Source organism: Pygocentrus nattereri, chromosome 13, assembly GCF_015220715.1.
Source record: "Pygocentrus nattereri isolate fPygNat1 chromosome 13, fPygNat1.pri, whole genome shotgun sequence".
Lineage (NCBI taxonomy): Eukaryota > Metazoa > Chordata > Actinopteri > Characiformes > Serrasalmidae > Pygocentrus > Pygocentrus nattereri.
Genome location: NC_051223.1, coordinates 4,447,042 through 4,469,743, shown reverse-complemented (window position 1 = coordinate 4,469,743; position 22,702 = coordinate 4,447,042). Strand labels below are relative to the sequence as shown.

At 40.0% G+C, this 22,702-nt stretch overlaps 1 protein-coding gene across 1 annotated transcript in view; it reads right to left on the bottom strand.

Annotated features, from left to right (window-relative positions):
* Positions 1 to 22,702, bottom strand: part of LOC108431411 (E3 ubiquitin-protein ligase RNF31) — a 31,645-nt gene that overhangs the window by 2,135 nt on the left and 6,808 nt on the right. Inside the window, exons 7-22 of the mRNA XM_017704531.2 lie at positions 21,447 to 21,597; positions 20,792 to 20,862; positions 18,843 to 18,952; positions 18,303 to 18,563; positions 16,746 to 17,009; positions 16,191 to 16,376; positions 15,391 to 15,597; positions 13,923 to 14,096; positions 12,013 to 12,111; positions 11,802 to 11,891; positions 10,830 to 10,944; positions 9,602 to 9,714; positions 8,960 to 9,073; positions 6,325 to 6,373; positions 6,137 to 6,224; positions 4,733 to 4,898 (exon numbers count right to left, since the gene is read on the bottom strand). Coding sequence (XP_017560020.2) covers positions 4,733 to 4,898; positions 6,137 to 6,224; positions 6,325 to 6,373; positions 8,960 to 9,073; positions 9,602 to 9,714; positions 10,830 to 10,944; positions 11,802 to 11,891; positions 12,013 to 12,111; positions 13,923 to 14,096; positions 15,391 to 15,597; positions 16,191 to 16,376; positions 16,746 to 17,009; positions 18,303 to 18,563; positions 18,843 to 18,952; positions 20,792 to 20,862; positions 21,447 to 21,597 — 2,258 coding nt within the window. The remainder of the gene's footprint in view (positions 1 to 4,732; positions 4,899 to 6,136; positions 6,225 to 6,324; positions 6,374 to 8,959; positions 9,074 to 9,601; positions 9,715 to 10,829; positions 10,945 to 11,801; positions 11,892 to 12,012; positions 12,112 to 13,922; positions 14,097 to 15,390; positions 15,598 to 16,190; positions 16,377 to 16,745; positions 17,010 to 18,302; positions 18,564 to 18,842; positions 18,953 to 20,791; positions 20,863 to 21,446; positions 21,598 to 22,702) is intronic.

Below are 22,702 nucleotides of genomic sequence, written 5' to 3'. Positions count from 1 at the left end.
AACTCCTCCACTTGAGGCAAGAGCTCATCCCCGACCCAGAGAGGGCTCTCCACCCTTTCCCGCGTGAGAACCATGGCCTCGGATTTGGAGGTACTGATCCTCATCCCGGCCGCTTCACACTCGGCTGCAAACCGATCCAGTGAAAGCTGAAGTTCACGGCCTGATGTCCCCAATAGGACCACATCATCTGCGAACAGCAGCGATGTGACCCTGAGGTCACCAAACCGGACACCCTCCATCCCCTGACTGCGCCTAGAAATTCTATCCATAAAAATTATGAATAGAATCGGTGACAAAGGGCAGCCCTGACGGAGTCCAACTCTCACTGGGAAAAAGTCTGACTTACTGCCGGCCATGCGAACCAAGCTCCTGCTTTGTTTGTACAGGGCCTGAATGGCTCGTAGCAAAGAGCCATGTACCCCGTACTCCCGAAGCACCTCCCACAGAATACCCCGGGGAACACAGTCGAATGCCTTCTCCAAATCCACAAAGCACATGTGGACTGGTTGGGCAAACTCCCATGAACCCTCGAGAATCCTGGAGAGGGTAAAGAGTTGGTCCAGTGTTCCACGACCAGGGCGGAACCCGCACTGCTCCTCCTGGATCCGAGGTTCGACTATAAGCCGGACTCTCTTCTCCAGTACCCTTGCATAGACCTTACCAGGGAGGCTGAGGAGTGTGATTCCCCTGTAGTTGGAACACACCCTCCGGTCCCCCTTTTTAAAAAGAGGCACCACCACCCCAGTCCGCCAATCAAGTGGCACCACCCCCGATGTCCACGCAATGTTGAAAAGGCGTGTCAGCCAAGACAGCCCCACAACATCCAGAGCCTTGAGGAACTCGGGACGGATCTCATCCACCCCTGCAGCCCTGCCGCCAAGGAGCTTTTTAACTACCTTAGCGACTTCGGCCTCAGTAATGGACAAGCCTATTCCTGTGTCCCCAGACTCTGCCTCCTCACTGGAGAACGTGTCGGTGGGATTGAGAAGGTCCTCAAAGTATTCCTTCCACCGCCCAATGACGTCTTCAGTCGAAGTCAGCAGCACACCATCTCCACTATATACAGTGCTAGTGGCACACTGCTTTCCCCTTCTGAGTCGCCTGACGGTTTGCCAGAATCTTTTCGGAGCCGACTTAAAGTCACTTTCCAAGGCCTCACCGAACTCTTCCCACACCCGGGTTTTTGCCTTGGCAACGACTGAAGCCGCAGATCGCTTGGCCTGTCGATACCTGCCAGCTGCCTCTGGTGTCCTACAGGCCAACCATGTCCGGTAGGACTCCTTCTTCAGCTTGACGGCATCTCTCACCTGGGGTGTCCACCACCGGGTTCGAGGATTACCGCCCCGACAGGCACCAACTACCTTGCGACCACAGCTACAGTCAGCCGCTTCAACAATGGAGGAGCGGAACATGGCCCATTCTGAGTCAATGTCCCCCACCTCCCCCGATATCTGGTCAAAGTTCTGACGGAGGTGTGAGTTGAAGATCAATCTGACAGGTTCTTCTGCCAGACGTTCCCAGCAAACCCTCACTATACGTTTGGGTTTGCCTGGTCTGACTGGCATCTTCCCCCACCACCTGATCCAACTCACCACCAGGTGGTGATCAGTTGACAGCTCAGCTCCTCTCTTTACCCGAGTGTCCAGTACACATGGCCGCAAGTCCGCTGACACGACTACAAAGTCAATCATTGAACTGCGGCCTAGGGTGTCCTGGTGCCATGTGCACTTATGGACATCCTTGTGTTCAAACATGGTGTTCGTTATGGACAAACTGTGGTTTGCACAGAAGTCCAAAAACTGAACACCACTCGGGTTCAGATCAGAGAGGCCATTCCTCCCAATCACACCCCTCCAGGTCTTACTGTCATTGCCCACGTGAGCGTTGAAGTCCCCCAGTAGGACAATCGAGTCTCCAGGAGGAGCACTTTCAAGCACCCCTTCCAAGGACTCTATGAAGGCTGGGTATTCTGAACTGCTGTTCGGTGCATAAGCACAGACAACAGTCAGGACCCGTTCCCCAACCCGAAGGCGTAGGGAAGCTACCCTCTCGTCCACCGGGGAAAACCCCAACATACAGGCGCCGAGTCGAGGGGTTATGAGAAAGCCCACACCTGCCCGCCGCCTCTCACCATGGGCAACTCCAGAAAAGAAAAAAGTCCAGCCCCTCTCAAGGAGATTGGACCCAGAGCCCAAGCTGTGTGTTGAGGTGAGCCCGACTATATCTAGCCGGTATCTCTCGACCTCGCGCACCAACTCAGGCTCCTTCCCCGCCAGTGAGGTAACGTTCCAAGTTCCAAAAGCCAGTTTCAGCAACCGAGGATCAGAACGCCAAGGCCCACGCCTTCGGACACTGCCCGATCCACAATGCACCGCACCCCTACTACTGCCCCTCCCATCGGTGGTGGGTCGATGGGAGGGGGGACTCATGTAGCTCCTTCGGGCTGGGCCCGGCCAGGCACCATGAGTGAATGCCCGGCCACCAGACGCTCGCTGGCGAGCCCCTCCCCCAGGCCTGGCTCCAGGGTGGGGCCCCGGTAACCCTGATCCGGGCAGGGTACACGAGTCCTGCTTTGTTGTCCTCATAGGGGTGGTTATGGATCACACTTTGTCTGGCCTGTCACCTAGGACCAGTTTGCCATGGGAGACCCTACCAGGAGCTTTTGCTCCAGACAACATAGCTCCTAGGGTCCTTCAAGCACACAAACCTCTCCACCACGATAAGGTGGTGATCCATGGAGAGCAATAGCGATAGTAATATGCTAAATATACACAAAATCATCATTTATAGGGTACTTTCTACTGTACCAAACCCAAACTCCTAAATATCAACTTGTGAAAATCTTTTTATTTTTTTAAAGATAATTTAGATTTTTTGTTTAAAGTGAAGTGGAATGATTTAGATTTTTCATGGGTTTAATTTTTCCTTCAAAAAATGTTATTCCACGTTTTCATGTTCCACTTTCAGTCCATGGGCGGAGCCTTTTTTAACCACACCCTAAAATTGAACAGCGGGAAGCGAGACTGTATCCCTGTCCCTCAAGTAGATGCAACTGTTTTGAAGTGACTGTGTCCTAAAGTCTGAAAATCTGTGTAACCTTACGAACTGTCACTATCGACACATATTGTTTATAAACCTTTTTGTGCTTTAATGAAAAAATATTATGATTTTACATGTATACAACTGTTCAAAGCTGGATTTGGTACTCATGTACTGGCTAGCATTTTTTAGTCATGCTCATGGTAGTGTTATGATTGTTTTTGTATTGATAAAATGGAATTTGACCATTTTGCTCAGTTATGCTCAAAATCAGCCAACACTGTCACTACTGAGACATTTGGTTTAGATTCACTACTGTGATGATTGATTGTTTTGACAAGAATATTAAATCATCTTCTAAACATGCTTTTCCTTCTGGGTCCCAGTGGGGTGCTGGAGCCTATCCCAGCTGTCATTGGGCGGAAAGCAGGATACACCCTGTGTGTGTGAATGTGTGAATATGTATGTCTGTTTATCTGTTTTTCTGTCTGTCTGCTCTGCAATTTTTGTATTTTGATTACTTTGTAAATTAGTTACAAGTTGAATAAAAACTGGCTTTAAACTCAGGATCACAAATAAGTTTTCCCTTCCTGTGTTGATCTGTAGGCCTCTGTTCATAAACATAAACTAACCCAAACTAATTTACTATAAAATGAAAGTGTTTGTATGAATTCAGAAAAAAAGAAACGCGTCAGTCACGACTGCATATGTGGACATATTTCTATATTGTGCTCTATTTACACAAAGTTAGGTTAGTTCATCATTGGTGCTCTTCCTTTGTGCTTCTTTTGTTTTGACATGATACGTTTTTATACACACAGAAACCAAAAGGAACGACAGATTTCTCAAAATGTAGGAGGAAAAAGTTGGATATTAGACTCTGAAATGTAGCAGAGTGAAAGTAAAAAGTCGGCCAAAATGGAAAAACTTAAGTACAGATACAGAAAAAAAACTACTAAAGTACAGAAACTAATTACATTTACTTAGTTACTGTCCACCACTGGAGGCAGGTCAGTGCACTCACACTGTGTTTGAATGCTGCTGCTATACCGAAAATTCCACAGCACAGTTATGCAGAGCTCACTGTGCTAAACAGCCAGTTGCCTCTTACTTTTGTAGTGTTTTATTTAATCAATGTTATTTAAGAATTCTGAAATTCCTGCTTGGCCTGTTAAAGAGCATATAAATGTTATTCTTTTGGCTACTTTGGATAACAGAAAGTACAATCAGACAATGTTGAAATCGTTTTTTCTTGGAAAAAATCATGATTGATGCATGCCTACCAACGGCAGTTACAGTCAACGACCGAAAAAAGGGTATTTTTTTAGATACGCCAGGGTAATAATCATAAGATAAAAGTTAAGTTACATTAAAAACTATTAAATTATCAATTCATCATTATCAAACAGGGCACTCAAAGAACTTAACAATATATATATTTTAGGTGCCTGGAAACCCTCTCATATGAGCTTATTGGAGGAACCCTAGAGAGTCTACTAGCTCTTGTAGAGGCCTCTAACTTCTACCTCACTGGGTTCCATCAAGCATTGTGAGTCAGCTCTAGGTTTTTGGAGCAACTCTTTTAAATTAACCCTCAAGCACTTTTGATGGTTTCTAGAAGAACTTGAAGGAAAAAAGTGGTTAAATTAAGAACCTTAGACCTTTCTGTGGTCCCAAAAAATGATTTTATTACCTGCTGCAGTCTGGAGTGATACGCCTCATCATCCTCCTCTTGCTCTCTTTCAGGTTGAATCTTGTGTCGTTTACACGTGGCGATTAATTCACCCTCGTCCATCAGAACAGCAGGGTCCAGAGAGTGTGCATTAATCAGACTGACCAGGTACTCTCGGTAGTGTTTACTGTAAACAAAGAAACAAAAATACTTCATAAACAACCAAACAAAAATAGGTACCCCAGATACTCTCAGAAGTGTTGGCTGGAAAGAAATAAACACACACACAAAAACACACCATAAACAAACCATCAAACAAAAATAGGTACCACCAGGCACTCTCAGTAGTTTACTGTGAACAAATAGACAAAATAAACCCATAAACAAACAAAACAAGTACCAGCAGTTACTGTAGGTTGTGTTTACTCAAACAAACAAGCAAACACAAAAGCAACAAACGAACAAAAGAATAAAGGTATCACTAGATACTATCAGGAGTGTTTACTGTAAACACACAAACAAAAGCACACCATAAACAAGCACAAATAGGTACTACTAACTACTCTGAGTAATGTTTACTGTAAGCAAGCAAAGAAAAACACACCATAAACAAATAAAAGAAAAAAAGATACTCTGAGTAATGTTTACTGTAAACAAAGAAAAACACACCATAAACAAACAAAAATAGGTACTACCAGCTACTCTGAGTAATGTTTACTGTAAACAAAGAAAAACACACCATAAACAAACAAAAATAGGTACTACCAGCTACTCTGAGTAATGTTTACTGTAAACAAGCAAAGAAAAATACACCATAAACAAACATAAATAGGTACAACTAGCTACATTGAGTAGTGTTTACTGTAAACAAGCAAAAAACACACCATAAACAAACAAAAATAGGTACTACCAGCTACGGTGAGCTGTGTTTACTGTAAACAAACAAAGAAAAACACACCATAAACAAATACAAATAGGTACAACTAGCTACACTTAGTAGTGTTTACTGTAAACAACCAATAAAAAACACACCATAAACAAATAAAAGAAAAAAGATACTCTAGATAGTGTTTACTGTTAACAAACTCAGGCACCACCAGCTAGTGTCTCTAGTGTTGATTCCAATGGAAAAAACATACTGAGAATTAAACAGCAGGCAAGAACAAAGAGAGTACAGTAGTTGATGTGGAGTTGAAATGGTGGTCAAATGAAGCAGACCAGACCATAAAACCGCTGTTGTGAGACCACTGTAGTGCTGACGAAGATGTCAGTTTGAGATGTTTGCAATGTTTTAGCAGCTGTATAAAACAAACTGGTGTGCCAAACTGAGTGTTTCTGCACAGACATTTGTGTGAAGAGTATCGAAAAAGTGAGAGAAAGACTAAACAATTGAATGAATGAACGAAGTCAGCTCAGGACACTCACTCGCAGAGTCCAGCATGGCCTTCCTGGGTTTGATTTCCACACGGAGCATCCTGCCCACCATCCTTCTGCTCCAACACTCCACACACAGCTGACCAACATACAGCATAATGAGTTCATACTGTTCATGAGTCAAAAATGATTTAAAAGAGTTAATTGGTGAGTTACAGAGAGAAACGCTGTGGACTCACCGTTCTCTGTCCCCTCAGGAGGGTCTGTGTTAAACTCCACTCTACCTCTCTGTAAAGATAAAAATTGCAACTGTTATAGAAAGAAATGATCTGTGTGATGTACTTTTCTCTGTTTTTTGATACCTGTAGTTTCTGTATGTATGACTTTCTTTTTTGTACCTGTAATTTCGGTTTTGTACCTGTAGTTTTCTGTTCCTGTAGTTTCTACAGGTGGATTGATGCATCTGTAGTTTTCTGTACCTACCTATTTTTATTTTTGTTTGTTTTTTTTACACCTGTAGTATCCTGTACTTGCGCTTTTCTTTATCTGTAGTTTTCCATGCCTGTTGCTTTCTGTACCTGTAATTTTCTGTACTTTTTTTGTACCCTTATTTTTTATTTGTACCCACTTTTTTTGTTTTTTTGTACCCATAGTTTATGCAGTTGTTTCCCGTACTTGTACATTTCTGTCTCTTTGTGTTTCTTACATGTTATGTTATTGTAGTTTCTTGTAGTTGTTCCCTGCACCTGTACTGTTACCTATAGCTTTTGTATGTGTAGTTTCTTGTTTCTACAGTTTTTTGTACATACATTTTTATACCTTTTTTTATACTTTCTGTAGTTCTCTGTACCTACATTGTTTACACCTGTGGTGTCCTATACTTCTATAGCCTTTCAATTTTAGATTAAAATACAATTTAAAATACACACAATGAATAAAGATAAAAAATAATATACATTGCAGGAAGAGGCAAAAACACAAACAGGCTTATGTAAAGCCTCCCTCCTAAATAATATTAAATTATTATTAGAATTATTATTCAAATTTAACAGAATTTATAGAAAACACCAAATTACAAATAGAACAAAATAACAACATAGAAGAATATCAAACAATCATAATAATATCAACTTAACACATAAAGTGAAAACATGTAAGATGTTTATGAAATATATTCATGACATGTGTATGAAATTAATAGATACTTATGTTTGTACAATGATATAGGTTTATACACATATTATTACTATTGCTTAGGAGTGTTAACTAATAATGACATGTTACATTAAGTGAAACAAAACATGGATATATGGACATATGGACAATACACAGGGAAAAAGCAGCTATGACATGGACTTTTAAACATCTTTTGTAAGACTTTACAGAAGAAAACATTTTGCCAAATGGGAAAGCCCATTTCATATTTTAGTGCCCCTAAATCTAACAGAAAATTGACCCCTACAAGTGAGAAAAACTTAGGAGGATGAATCTGAGGACTGACAAGTTGAAAATCTTTGAATTTGCTATAAAATCATTTTTGAACTGCTCTTGAATATTCACTTCACTTGAATGTAGCTTATGAATGAAAACAACACTGTAAAAATGTTAATATCATAAGCAGAATCTGATGTTTCTGGAATAGAGGAGTAGATTGCATGTCTAAATCTGAGCAGGTTGCAATCCTAACAAAATGTTTCTGGAGGACAAAAAATTTGTGTAGAGTAGTAGAAAAAGTATTTGCCTAAATTTTATTACAGTATGAAAGACTGTAATAGGGAGTATGGATACGATGTGATGACCAGATTACCAAATATCCTAATTCTACCAATAGATTTATTTATTTCTCCTCTAACCCAGTCTGTTTGTTTACACAAATTCAAACTCTCATCAACAATAATTCCCCAAAATTCTTAACAGACTCAGTTGTAATTTCAGATAAGTCATTCGTGTATAATTTCTTCCCACAGAAAATTATAAAGTTAGAATTTTTAATATTTAAATACATTTAATTTAGTCTGTAAATGTAGCACAGGGAATTAAACCAACATTAGCCTCTTTAATCAATGTGGTGAATTTTGAATGTGAAGCAACTACAGCTGTGTTATCTGCAAACATTATCGGAGAATCTTTGAGACATTAGATAAATCATAATCTCAAATCATAATCTCAAAAATCTAGCAGCAGTCTTGCAAACAGTCACCCTGCAAAAACCCCAGTCTTTGCAAAATCATAGTCTGTGGCTACAAACTCTGAGACATTGAGTGTGTTTATCCATTTAATAATCTGATACTGCAGAAAATCTGATTTTGTCAGTAATCAGATCAACACGATTACATGCACTTGAGTAATTAGATAATGGGAAACTCTGGATTTACATGAGTCAGGCAGTAATCAGATTTCTGCATTGCAACCAACCAATAAGCTCACAGAAAAGGTAAAGTAACTTAAAACACTACACCACTTTACCCGAAAATACGAACTTACGTCATCTAGCAAATAAATGACGTTTAAGTCCCTCTTTTCGTCGAGAATGTATTTGGTTTTGCTGCGTCTAGCGGAAGCACTGCTTACTTATTTCTGGTCTGTTTTCGCAGACTGAAAGAAATCCATGCATTGAGAAATCTGATTACTGAGCTAAAATCCAGCTGTCTTTATCGGATTTCTTAATCGGAGTTCTAACTTGACTATTTGAATAACAGAATAATAGAATAATGTCCTTAGATGTAGCAGGATATCAGACCTTAGTCTTTCAAAGTCTTTTCAAAGTCTTTAAGTGTATGGTGAGCATATGACTGTAGTAAAGCCTGTACTAGAGTGTAGTCTGGTGTATTTTTTAACACATTAAAGTTTAAAGCTCAGTGTAGTTTTAGTTACCTGTAACAAATCCTGTAGCCTGGCTGGCTCCCAGTCTCTCAAGTAGAAGAGGCAGTCCCGAGGATGATGAGCATGAAGACCATTCACTACACACTGACCGTCTACACATTGTTTCTGCAAAGGGCATTACATCACATTACATCATTCTTGTAAATTTAATTATATTGTCATAGCATTAATGGGTAAGGTGATACGTATAATTCTTCTCCATGGGGCATATGATTTGATAATTTCATTCTGTTTTGAGTGTTTGTCCTTGTGTATTTTCCAAGTATACAATTGTCTGTCCAGCTGTGGTTCCTAAATTCAGTCATATAATAAAACAGGGTTTTGTTTATACAGCTCTGTTTATACTGCAGTTACTACAGCATAAGCTCCCAGCATCTCACCGCTGTTAGAACAAAACCTCATATTTCCAGTTTCGTTTTTCAGTTTTTGATATATTTCTAAACTAAAATTGCCCTTTACATTGTGTGTACATTTCATGATGAATGGACCAACAGAAATGACCTAAAATTACTCAGAAAAAAGTCTGAGTCATTAAAATTAGAGTATGTTTTTTCCTTCTCCTGTAAATTTATCATTGTGGAGACATGAGGTTTTGTTCCGACAACAGCGATATACTCCAGTATATGTTCCTACCTTGTGGAAAATGTTGTTGCAGCCACAGCAGAACTCATACCTGCACTGGCCGCAGGTGAAGTGCATACAGCCGCCTTTGGCCAGAGCATACTGAAACTTACAGCTGGGACAATCTGCAGAGAGGAAAAACAAAGACAGAAAGATTAGAGGCTGTGAGAATGCATTATGGTTTTAACTGTATTTCTGCTAAAATGTATTTAGGTCTTCTTTCTTTTACAAATTGACTGTCCAGAAGATCTAACATTTCCAGGTCTAATGAGCATCGAAGGTCTCGTAGGTATACTCTTCAGTCACCACATTTCAGATAAAACCTTAGCATGACTGACAGATGGAAATCTGAGTAAAAATAAAATGTGATAAGCTCCAAATGCATTTTCAAACCCATTAAACCCATCAAACCCAATAAACACAGTATGAGACAATATGGAATTGCAAAGAGGAGAGATGCTTTGATGAATTGGCCATATTTCTAGCATGGCGCTCTCCTTGATAATGGAATGTCAAATGCCTTATTAGTAAAATGTATATACAGTGACATGAACTTTAATTTAAAGTAACACTTGAAAAGTTTAAGCTGCAGACAACTGTTGACTGGTTTCACAACTTAACTGGGTTCACATAGTTGCTAAGTCATTTATAAGGTATCCCAGGTGGTTGTTAAAGTGATACTTTATTAATACCACAAACGGGAAAATTCCACCTCTGCATTTAACCCATCCGTAAAGTGAAAGACCACATACACACTAGTGAATAGACACACACAGTAGGGGGCAGTGAGCAGCCCTATCCACGGCGCCCAGGGAGCAATTGGGGGTAAGGTGACTTGCTCAAGGACACCTCAGTCATGTGCTGTCAGCCCAGGGGATCGAATAGGCAACCTTCTGGTCACAGGGCCAGTTCCCTAACCTCCAGCCCAAGACTGCCCCTTATTGGACAGGCCATTATTTGACTACTCCTTATATTTCAAAGCAGTCATGTCAAACTGGGGACCTTGCAGCCATCATCCTGAGCAGATTAGCGTTAACCCCAATATAACGCTCTGAGTTCAGTTCATGAAGGCCTTGCTAATTAGCTGATGAGCTGAATCAGTTGTGATGCTTGGAAGAGATGCAGGATACAGTTTTACATTTCCAAACACTGTTTAACATTCTTATTATTACATGTTTTACTACAGTACAGAAATCCTTAATCTCTTAATAATATGACTGATGCTGATATTGATACTGACTGATGCCATTTTCTTTCAGAAATCCAGCCAGGCCCTGTTTCTGATATTCTGGATCATTGTCTCGCTTCCATGTCTGGAAGTCATTACATGACACACCTTCATGTTGAACTTCCCACTGTGAACAAACAGAAAACATTTGAAGCAGTTTTTATTTACAATGAATTACTTACATTACACAAAGTCAAAAGCAGGGCACATTCAGGTTTAAAGAAGTTTCAATCTGCTTCATTCGGTTGTTAAACAAGTTTTAGTTGTAGTTTAATTATAATATATATACGCATTACATAAACTTACATTATATAAATGATGATATATTTTTGTTGGGGGGGGGGGGCTGTTCTTTATTTATTATTAATAAAAATGTAAAAATTGAAACATTTTTCTGCCAAAATATTCTACATTTTAATTCTAAAAAATATTTAGTGGACAGAAAACTGGGATGTAAAAATGAATTATGGCTGTTTAAGGTACAAAAAACTACACAACATCATAAGTGGAAAATATCAAGGGAGATTCACTCGAAAGAGGCCCTGAATATTCTGTAATAACTCCCGCTAGGACGAAGCAATCTAATGAAAAAAATGTGCAATGTGCTCCTCAGTATATGGAGCTTCAAACAAACTGGGATATTTGACCTCTGTTTGCAATTTCCAGGTGCAGACCCCCGTACCCGGTCATGTGTCTGTCAGAAAACGGAGATCACTTCCAGCATCGCATGTAATTCACTCGATTACACACACGTCAAGGTATGTAGTGTCAGTTTTTGGTTCAGTTTGCTTCATCCTAACGGGAATTACAGCAGAATATTCAGGGCCTCTTTCGAGTGAATCTCCCTGTAGAACGCATGAGAAAAATGTACTATATGGGTCCTTCAATACTTTATCCACGAAACTGGTAAATAAAACTTCAGGCCGTCTTTCTGAAGTTATTCAAGCAATACACACACAAATAGATAGTTAGGTATTCACTCACAGGCTTTCTGCACTTGGAACAAAAGCTTTGGTGACAATCTGGACAAGTGACTTTGAACTCGTCTTTGTCATTGATGAAGCCATTGGTGCACTGTGGAAGAAGAGAAAAATAAGAACAGATGAATGATTAATCTGAGTAAATACAAAGCAATGCTGATGCTAGGAACCGGGTTTGACTGGCTTTATTGCGAGGAAAGGTGAAGATCACTCACATGGCAACACCACAGAAACTTTGGATCCTTCTTCAGAGTGTGTTCCATCAGCTTCTTACCGAACAGCTCGTGTACGTCAGGCTCTAAATACTCCCTTAACTACAAAAAACAAAAGAGCATCATAGACTGCTTTCAAATATTAAATGACATGTTTACAACCCCCGGCCGGGCGGCCAGGGTCCTCTCTGTGTGGAGTTTGCATGTTCTCCCCGTGTCTGCGTGGGTTTCCTCCGGGTTCTCCGGTTTCCTCCCACAGTCCAAAGACATGCAGTCAGGCCAATTGGGCATGCTAAATTGCCCCTAGGTGTGAGTGTGTGAGTGACTGTCTGTGTCTGTCTGTCTGCCCTGCGATGGACTGGCGACCTGTCCAGGGTGTATCCTGCCTTTCGCCCGAAGACTGCTGGGATAGGCTCCAGCTCCCCCCGCGACCCTGACGGAGAAGCGGCTTAGAGAATGGATGGATGGATGGATGGATGTTTACAACCCCTGTTGATTCCATTACATACACACAGCACTTCGAAACTTTATGTTACATATCTGGGGGTCCACAAACAAGATTGATTGAACTAATGCTTCCAATATATACCATATAAACTCATTTAAGGTCTACAAATGAGCCTTGAGACCATTACTGTACCTTTGAAGGTATTTATACCTACTTATACAGTACTTTTTCTGACACAGTTAAACAGACGTTTGTTAATGTCTACCTTAAAAAAACACACTTAATAAATAAACAATATAAAGTTTATGCGTCTGTATTACTTTATTACAGGCACGGGTCAGGCTGCAGTTCCTGTCAGAGCACAGGGACCGTACTGAGGCCAACGATTGAACTTGAATTGTGATGATAAATGTTTTAACACCAATATGAGGGCACATGCAGTGATCAGGCATAACATTATGATTTCCTCCTTGTTTCTACGCTCATTGTCCATTTTATCAGCTCCACTTACTGTAGTTCTACAGTTACTGACTGTAGTCCATCTGTTTCTCTGGTACTTTGTTAGCCCCCTTTTACCCTGTTCTTCATTGGTCAGGACCCCCATGGACCCTTACAGAGCAGGTGGTGGATCATTCTCAGCACTGCAGTAACACTGATGTGGTGGTGGTGTGTTAGTGTGTGTTGTGCTGAGCGGATCAGACAGTGCTGCGTGAGATTTTAAACACTGTGTCCACTCACTGTCCACTTTATTAGACACTGCTACCTTGTCGGTCCACCTTGCAGATGTAAAGCCAGAGATGACAGCTCATCTGCTGCGGCACAGTTTGTGTTGGTCATCCTCTAGTCCTTCATCAATGGTCACAGGACACTGTTGTCTGGATATTTTTGGTTGGTGGACTATTCTCAGTCCAGCATTGACACTGAGGTGTTTAAAAAGCACTGCTGTGTCAGAGAAACAGATGGACTACAGTCTGTAACTGTAGAACTACAAAGGGCACCTATAGAGTAAGTGGAGCTGATAAGATGGACAATAAGTGTAGAAACAAGGAGGTGGAACAGCACTAAAACATAAAAAAGCACTACAAATACAAAGTATAGTATTGTAAAATATAAGAATAGTAAAATACTGAACACTTCAAGAACAAGTTTGTCCTATGCTGGAAGCTGTTTGTATCACCTGTAGCAGAGAAATACTTGTGTAATTGTGCAGCCGGCTGATCAAATGAAATTAAATAAGACAATTTTCTGAAGTACCCCAAAAGTCATGTCCGACATGTCCTTGGGGTGAGTCACAGTTTGGGAACCAGTGATTTAAATGAATTGTTGACACAGTTGATCTGCCAAGGCATGTTTCCATATACAAAGTTTGCTTATTTCAGGACTGGTGCTCGAAGGCTAAAGTAAACACTGGAACTCAATAGTCATCCAAACAGTTTTTTTTCCATTCTTTTCTGTTGTATCTTACCTGCACATCCAGAGTGGAGAAGTAGGTCTGCAGTGCTTCAGGGTCATTAATGTCTGGCTCCTCACATACCGGACAGACCATGTCTCTGATGTGCTTATCCCTCAGAGCCACTGTAAAGTGCTGTTTAAAACACTCACAGCACATGGAGCACTGGCAGAACGTCAGAGCCTGCATCTGCATTCACCAGAGGGTGAGACAGTGTCATAGGGTTATAGTGTTATAGACAGTACTATAAAGTACTACACAGCTCAGCACTATAGGGTACTATACCATTCAGTACTATAAGATATTATACCATTCGGTGTTACAGGATACTATACCATTCAGCACTATAGGATACTATACCATTCAGCACTATAGGATACTATATCATTTAGTGCTATAGGATACTATACCATTCAACGCTATAGGATACTATACCATTTAGTGCTATAGGATACTATACCATTCAGCACTATAGGATACTATATCATTTAGTGCTATATAATACTATACCATTCAACGCTATAGGATACTATACCATTTAGTGCTATAGGATACTATACCATTCAACGCTATTGGATACTATACCATTCAGCACTATAGGATACTATATCATATAGTGCTATATAATACTATACCATTCAACGCTATAGGATACTATACCATTTAGTGCTATATAATACTATACCATTCAGCACTATAGGATACTATACCATTTAGTGCTATATAATACTATACCATTCAGCACTATAGGATACTATACCATTTAGTGCTATATAATACTATACCATTCAACGCTATAGGATACTATACCATTCAGCACTATAAGATATTATACCATTCAACGTTACAGGATACTATACCATTTAGAGCTATATGATATTATACCACTCAACGCTATAGGATACTATACCATTCAATGCTATAGGACACTATACCATTTAGTGCTATATAATACTATACCATTCAGCACTATAGGATACTATACCATTCAGCAGTACAGGGTGCTATATCATTCAGCACTATATGATAATGGAAATGGCCATTAAGTTATTCAGTTTTCAGAAGATATTTCTGAGGAGACTGCACAGATGATACACTTGCGTAAGGAAGGGAAAATAAGTAAAAAAAACCAAGATGTGTCCTGATGCAATTAGTCCAGATTGTGAAGATCCGAAGAAACGCTCAGTAAGCTCATGAGAGAAACAATACTTCGCAACTAACCTACGTTTAAGCCCAGGCTTATAAACTATTCTATCCTGAACACGTGACAAACTAGCACAGGTGACATGAATCAGTAACCGGGTGACTGTGAACGCTGAGAGGTGATCTCCCTCATGCTCTATCCGAGAAAAAACAGGATAAAATGAAGATTCTGTTCAGAGTCACCAAAATTTTAAATATTCTGTTCATAGACTCTGTTCATTCTAAATGTCATGGACTACAGTTCCCGCCTCATATTCCATCAGAAATGTATTGAACGTACCTTTCTCTGAGGAAAGCTGCCATAGCATACTTCACACTCTTTGTTAAGGATGCGGTTAATGAAATCTTTGTCGTGATGGTCCCTCACAGCCTGGATCACGTCCTCCAGAGAATACTCAACATTAGGCTCCTGCAATAAGGTCAGGGCCAGCAGGCTCCGTCCCCAGCTGGGCAGATTATACAGGCCTAGAAGCCTGCGGCAGAGCCACTAGATGGAGACAGAGAGTCAGTTTATAATAAAGGCCTAGCAGCGTGTAGCTCATCCATTGGGGGAGACAGAGAGTGAGTTTTAAAAACAGGCCTAGCAGTCCAAAGCGCAACTATTAGGAGTTTATACAGTCTTATGTTACGTTATGTTATGTTATAAAACCTATGTTAGTTTGCCAGTCCGCTTATTTACTTTATACTTCGCTTTCCAGCTTTATCATTAGATTCTTGAGTGACCTGTAGTGAGGACAGCCTAAACAAACAGCTTCTGTTACCTGAAATATTAACGTAAATGCACTGAAATTGATGCATTTAATGTACATCACTTCCTCGTAAATGAATAAAATGCATCAGCTCAGTTTACATTCAGCAAAGAGTGTCAAGCAATTTTATTTGAATAACGCAGCCCTAATATACGCACAGAAGAACATGATTTCTCTTTCGTTTTCCCCTTAGCAACCCCAAAAGGTCACTTGGTCTAAACGGCTCACTCCACTCTAACAGTGTTGGCTATGCCCTTGGTTTTGCACCCATGAAGTGGCTCTGTGGAAATTCAAAGGAATGTGTGTTTTACCTGCTCAGCCAGCCACTCACTTCTTTATCAGGATGATCGATGTTGAAATGGACCTTTGACTGCTCCTTCCAGATGTTCTGATGGAAATGCTGCAGTAGGGGACGCTGTAGATGAGACAGGGCGCCCTCTAGATCCCCTCCATTTATGAATAATGCCTTGTCACACTCTAATTTGTCCACAAAGCCCGCTTTGTTGAGCACACACAGCTACATGCACACGCGCACACACACACACACACACACACACACACACACACACACACACACACACACACACACACACACACACACGCACACACACACAGACACAAAGGGGAATTAGGGCACTCCAAAGTAAAGTAATATATTTATAATATTTTGTAATATATTTTTTCAAGTTTTTTCCTCTGTGTTTCACTGGCTCAACTATGCTGCTCTTTGATTGGTTGTTTTTTACTCACCTGTGCTACTGCATGACCGACTGCTTTCTGCTGACCTGTGATGTGGTTTTGCTCATATATGCAGCTCTGTGATTGGTTGTTGTGCAGCTCTGTGATTGGTTGTTGTGCAGCTCTGTGATGGGTTGTTTTTGCTCACCTGGTCTGCTCTTTTTTTCAGCAGGTGTGCAACGGCTTTCTGAGCGTTTCCCCCAGAGCTGATCCACGCCTGTTTGGCCTCCGTCCTGGACAGAAGGATTTGACCGCCTGTTCCGAAGTCTGGCTGGATCGAAGCCGCTAAAGCACAGATTTCATCCAGCTGGTGTGGCAGCTCAGACTGCAGCCAGTCTGAAGGGTTACTGCCACCACACAGCTTGATGGCAGCATACACTTCCTCTGGGCTGCGTGCTTTTTTCTCTCCCTCCTTCAGCGACAGAGAATTTTGCAGAGGAAAAAAATTTAATCAATGTGAGACATTAGGGCTAATACACCTGTACAAGGAGACTTACAACCCCACCAATTAGCACTGTGTAAACTATATGTCTAAATCATCGCACACTCGCCTCAAACTGCATTAAGTTATGAAATATGTTAAGTAGACTTGCTAATATAGTTTATGGCACTGTAAGGCCGTTTGTATCTTGTATGAACATGTGTTGTCAGCGTTCGAATTTCACTTAGCCGCATGAAAAAGCAGGTGTAAACAAAAAAATGAAATGGATGATTCACATGGCCAGTTCAATCACAAAACCAAGAGCCTTTTTGTACTGCGGCCCTATAAAAGTGTTCAAGTCAAGTTTGTTGACTTTGAGGGGAAAAAAGAGGTGGAAAAAAAACAAACTACATAAACGATTCATGTGTTGATGTTGGGAAAGTGCAATCGGACCTTCAGACGCATTATAGTTAAAACTGTAAACGGTATCTAGTCATAGTACTAGATTTGATAGTTAATGTTCCCCCTTAGAGAAAGGCGGCAGGTCCAGGGGTCCATGGACACAGGGAATCACAAGAGTCATTAGCCACACTGTTCACAAATGTTCACACCTGTTTTACACATAAATAAACAGAACAAAACTAATTCCATCTCTCTGCCTTTTTCAGAGTAAACTACCACCCACATGTCCGGCCGGACACTGAAGGACGACTGACTGTCAAGCTCTCCTGCTACCCGCTTCATACCAACTGCCCACACCCCAGCTACCGCCACCTGCCTTGCACTAGCTGCCCACCCTACACTGACGTTTTCATGGACTCCTAGCTATTACTACTACTAATACTACTGCTATTAATATTAGTAGTATAATAACTCTTTAGGTAGCTTGACCAGAGAAGGATGGGTCCCCCCTGGTGAGCCTGGTTCCTCCCAAGGTCTCTTCCTCAGCTCTGAGGGAGTTTTTCCTTGCCACTGTTGCCCCTGGCTTGCTCACCGGGGGGTTTTACATTCATGTTAAAACGTTGTCTTTTCTGGAACTCTGTGAAGCTGCTGTGTGACAACATCAGTTGTAAAAAGCGCTACACAAATAAATTTGATTTGATGATTTGATAGTATATCAAGACACGAAGCGCTAAATACGAACTCTGTATAATAAAATTTATACTGTAATATGTAAAAATTGACAAAAATATAAATGAAATCCAGTCTTCACAATGGATGCTGGTACTGTTTTAACTACACAACATATCTTGGACCATTTATGAAGATGCTGTGTGTACGTACTTTGATCTGACGGAGCAGTTTTAATCCCTCCTCCCTCATTTGGCTCTGTTTTTGCATGTCCACTGTTTTGGGTTTAATATGAGGCTCATCCATAGCTACTTCATCAGCTCTGGCTGGCAAGACCCCAAGGGGAGTATTCTTCTCCATAACTGGAGCAGTAATTCCCGTTGCTGGATTTTTATCCTCTTCCTGAGGCATCTCACACATCTCACACTTCAGGGCTGCGCTCATATTAATGAAGGTACACATCTTGCATTCCCACTGAAAACAGGAAAAGCAGAAAAAGAATGTGACTGTCATTACAGAGATAGACAAAGATACTACCAACAAACAAAGGTCCCAGTTTATTGGATCTTTTTTCTTCAGAAATACAATATAAAATAGCAAATGAAAACTGATTATTGTGATGTATTATTCTGTTGCATTAATCTCAATAACAACTACTGTATATTGCAGCTCAGTAGCAGTTCAGCTTACTGTACATGTTTAACTTTATTTACTGTAATTTATGAATTAATCATTGGAAAATGGTAAACCTGCCTGCGTTGCCTGTGGTGGTGTGGCTTGCTTAGCCAGACGGGGGCGCTCACACGCATCACACAATACACTGCTGCCTGAGTTCACCATCGTACAGCTCATACACACCCACTCTATCACAGAGAGAAAGTGTTAGAAGCAGCCATAAATACAGCAATCAGCTGTTCATAATTATGAGCAGTGACTAATCGATGAAATGGAAATCACAATAAATATGTAAATTACTGTTTATTTTGTGGACGAAACCAGTCCTGCGTGTTCGTTGATGCAAAACAAATGAGACGAGTAGATCAGACGGAAGTGAAACAAACGGTTTTATTACAGAATTCTGGAGAGGTTACAAACAGAGAACATGCATCATGTATCTCCCAAGTAAGCTCTGACCCCTTCTCATCTGACTCCCTTATTATAGTCGCATGACGGCTCCTCCCTTACCCAAGATATCAGTAGATTCCATCAAGTCTCCAATGTCTGTGTTAGCCCAGCTCACCAATCTATACCATAAAAGTTTAAGTATGTGCTCAGAGGTGAGCGCGTCTGCAAGGTCAGCTTAAGGTATCCCCTGTGTTTATCAACCCCCCCCGTTTTCCAGACAATGGCTCTGCTTATCTGACCAGATGAACCACATGTGTGGTGTGCTAATCCCAGTGTCTACTACTATTGGCTTCGAGGTATTTCCTGTTATCTGACGTCCTTGTGTATTCATTCACTTGCGTAATAAGGGTCCTTGGGCAAGACTCCTAACACCACCTTGGCCTACCTGTGTAAAATGATCAAATTGTAAGTCGCTCTGGATAAGTGCGTCAGCCAAATGCCATAAATGTAAATGTAAATGTAATGTAAATTCCACCGTTAGTCAGCACACAGCCTTATGTGCTGACTCTTAGCTCTTAGAATTGGACAATATGACCATTAAGCTTTCAATGCTAAACATAAGCTTTCTTTAATAAGTCTTAAAAGAGTAATATGAACAATAATAAGGCTAATAATTCCGCAATTTAAAGGGGAACTCTGCATCAAACAAATCCGATTAAATTTAATAGTGATATACATACAATAACGCTAGTATAGTATAATCAACCAGTTAAAATGCTGAGCAGTGCTGTAGCTGAAAGCTGTCTCTGATAACTGTCCGATTCTGGCGCCACCCTGTTTCCAAAAAACAGTTCCCTGTTTCACTCTCAATTCCCAAATTCGAGAATCGACCCCCAGTCCTTCCCTCACTATAAAAAGAGATTTGCTGTACCTACATTTGTCCTCGTTGGGTACTCACGTAATTATGAGATCATTAATAAGTCCAAACACAAATGTTTTTACATGAAAGCTGACACTCCCTCCCATTTAACCCCTTAAACAGCCAGAAGGCAACTACACAATTCTATGACCTAAGAACTCCTTGCACTATAGTCCATATAGTTACTGAATAATAAGCCTTGGTATGTAATAGGCCTGGGATTTTAAGGGTGAACTGACATCATAACACTGGCAACCTCTGTAAAATACCTGATGAAAAGCAGCTTTTTAAACACGTGGCAGCCTGTAGTTCCAGATGATGGTGATTATTTCATAATTTCGAAGGTTATTGATAAGCCTTAGCTTGCATGTAGCATTTATGTAGCTTTATTCATGTTTTGACGACTAGATGACCCTGTAATTGAGAGGATCCAGTGGCACGTGGTGGGAAATGTATCAGGTTCGCACCATATTTGTTCACCACAGGATGTATTATTCACCACATTTTTTTCATAAAGAAAAACCACCTTGACCCAGAGTTCCTGATTTGGCATTACGACAACTTCAGAATGATGCATGATTCCAGAGACCCATATCAAACGTCCTGCACTCTATTTCATGCAAAACACCTTAAAAGTTTATACAAGTGGATTCTTCTAGAACAAATTTACTCAGATAAACCGAATTAAACTTCAAATATGGATGTTATTGCTCGGTACCTGTTAGCGTGGACTGCTGCAAGGTATCCTCCCGTCCAGCAGGGGCTCCAGTGGTGACACGGGGTTTGACACTGTAACACATATCTTAGCATTAGCATTGGCAGTCACTGTGGAGCACCGAACAGATAATGTTAACACGTTAATGAGGAGTGATTGAACATTTTGAAATACACACTGACCATTAATCTTTGTACTAACATTCAGTTACTTTGATTAATTAAGTCAGAGTTCTGTCAAAAAAACAAAGGCTTAAAAAGGGGGAAAAGCTAGCTCCAACTTTGCTTTATGAAGGGTGGGCAATGCCAAGTACAAGTGTGAATGGGCACTCGGAGATGCGCCGTAAGCCAAGTACTTAACATACCTTGTAAGGTGGTCAGGGCTGCATACGAACACATACACAAAGACCTAAGCAAATGCATCACCACTTTTCTGTCTGACAACAAATCTTTCCTACAGTCTCAGAATCTCATTATAAGTGGCCCCCAGAAACATTTTACACTGCATTAATGATCAGATCACTTTTAACATGATGTTGATATCAGGTATTAACAGGGCCAGGAATATACAGCTCTGATGTTCCCGTATTTTTCGCTAACTTTACTGTTATGGTGATTTTTTGATTTTGTCCTCTGATTTTTCTGTATTTTTCTCTAACCTTGGTTTTGTAGGGGTCTGTAGGATTTCTCGTTTGTGGCCCACTCTGTCAGGGTGTGAGTGGTACAGTTTGTCACACTCGGTACACAGTCGTTGGTTGCAGGTCACACAGAATGCAGACACAGTGGAGATTCCGCAGATAACACACTTCCCTACAGAAGGGAAACAGAAAGAGATGGATTCTTAATCTATTTCATTTATATACCTTAATACTTTATATCATATAATACTGTAGTAACTACTATTATTCAGTAACAGCATTTATTATTACTGCTACTGTCATTACTATTACAGTAACTACTATTATCCAGTAACAACAATTACTACTGCTTCTAATAAAGTAACTACTATTATTCAATAATTACAATTACTAACTACTATTAATCAATAACTACATTTACTACTGCTTCTCTTACAATAACTACTATTACTCAATAATTACAATTACTAACTACTATTATTCAATAACTACAATTACTACTGCTTATATTACAGTACTATTATTCAATAATTACAATTACTAACTACTATTATTTAATAATTACAATTACTACCGCTTCTTTTATAGTAACTACTATTATTCAATAACTATAATTACTAACTAATATTATTCAATAACTACAATGACTATTGCTTCTATTATTGTAACTACCATTATTCAATAATTACAATTACTACTGCTTCTATTATAGTAACTACTATTATTCAATAATTACAATTACTACCGCTGCTATTACAGTAACCACTATTATTCAATAATTACAATTACTACTGCTTCTATTATAGTAACTACTATTATTCAATAATTACAATTACTACTGCTGCTATTACAGTAACCACTATTATTCAATAATTACAATTTCTACCGCTTCTATTATAGTAACTACTATTATTCAATAATTACAATTACTACTGCTGCTATTACAGTAACCACTATTATTCAATAATTACAATTACTACCGCTTCTATTATAGTAACTACTATTATTCAATAATTACAATTACTACCACTTCTATTATAGTAACTACTATTATACAATAACTACAATTTCTACTGATTCAATTACAGTAACCACTATTATTCAATAATTACAATTACTACCGCTTCTATTATAGTAACTACTATTATTCCATAATTACAATTACTACCGCTTCTATTATAGTAACTACTATTATTTAATAATTACAATTACTACTGCTGCTATTACAGTAACCACTATTATTCAATAATTACAATTACTACTGATTCGATTATAGT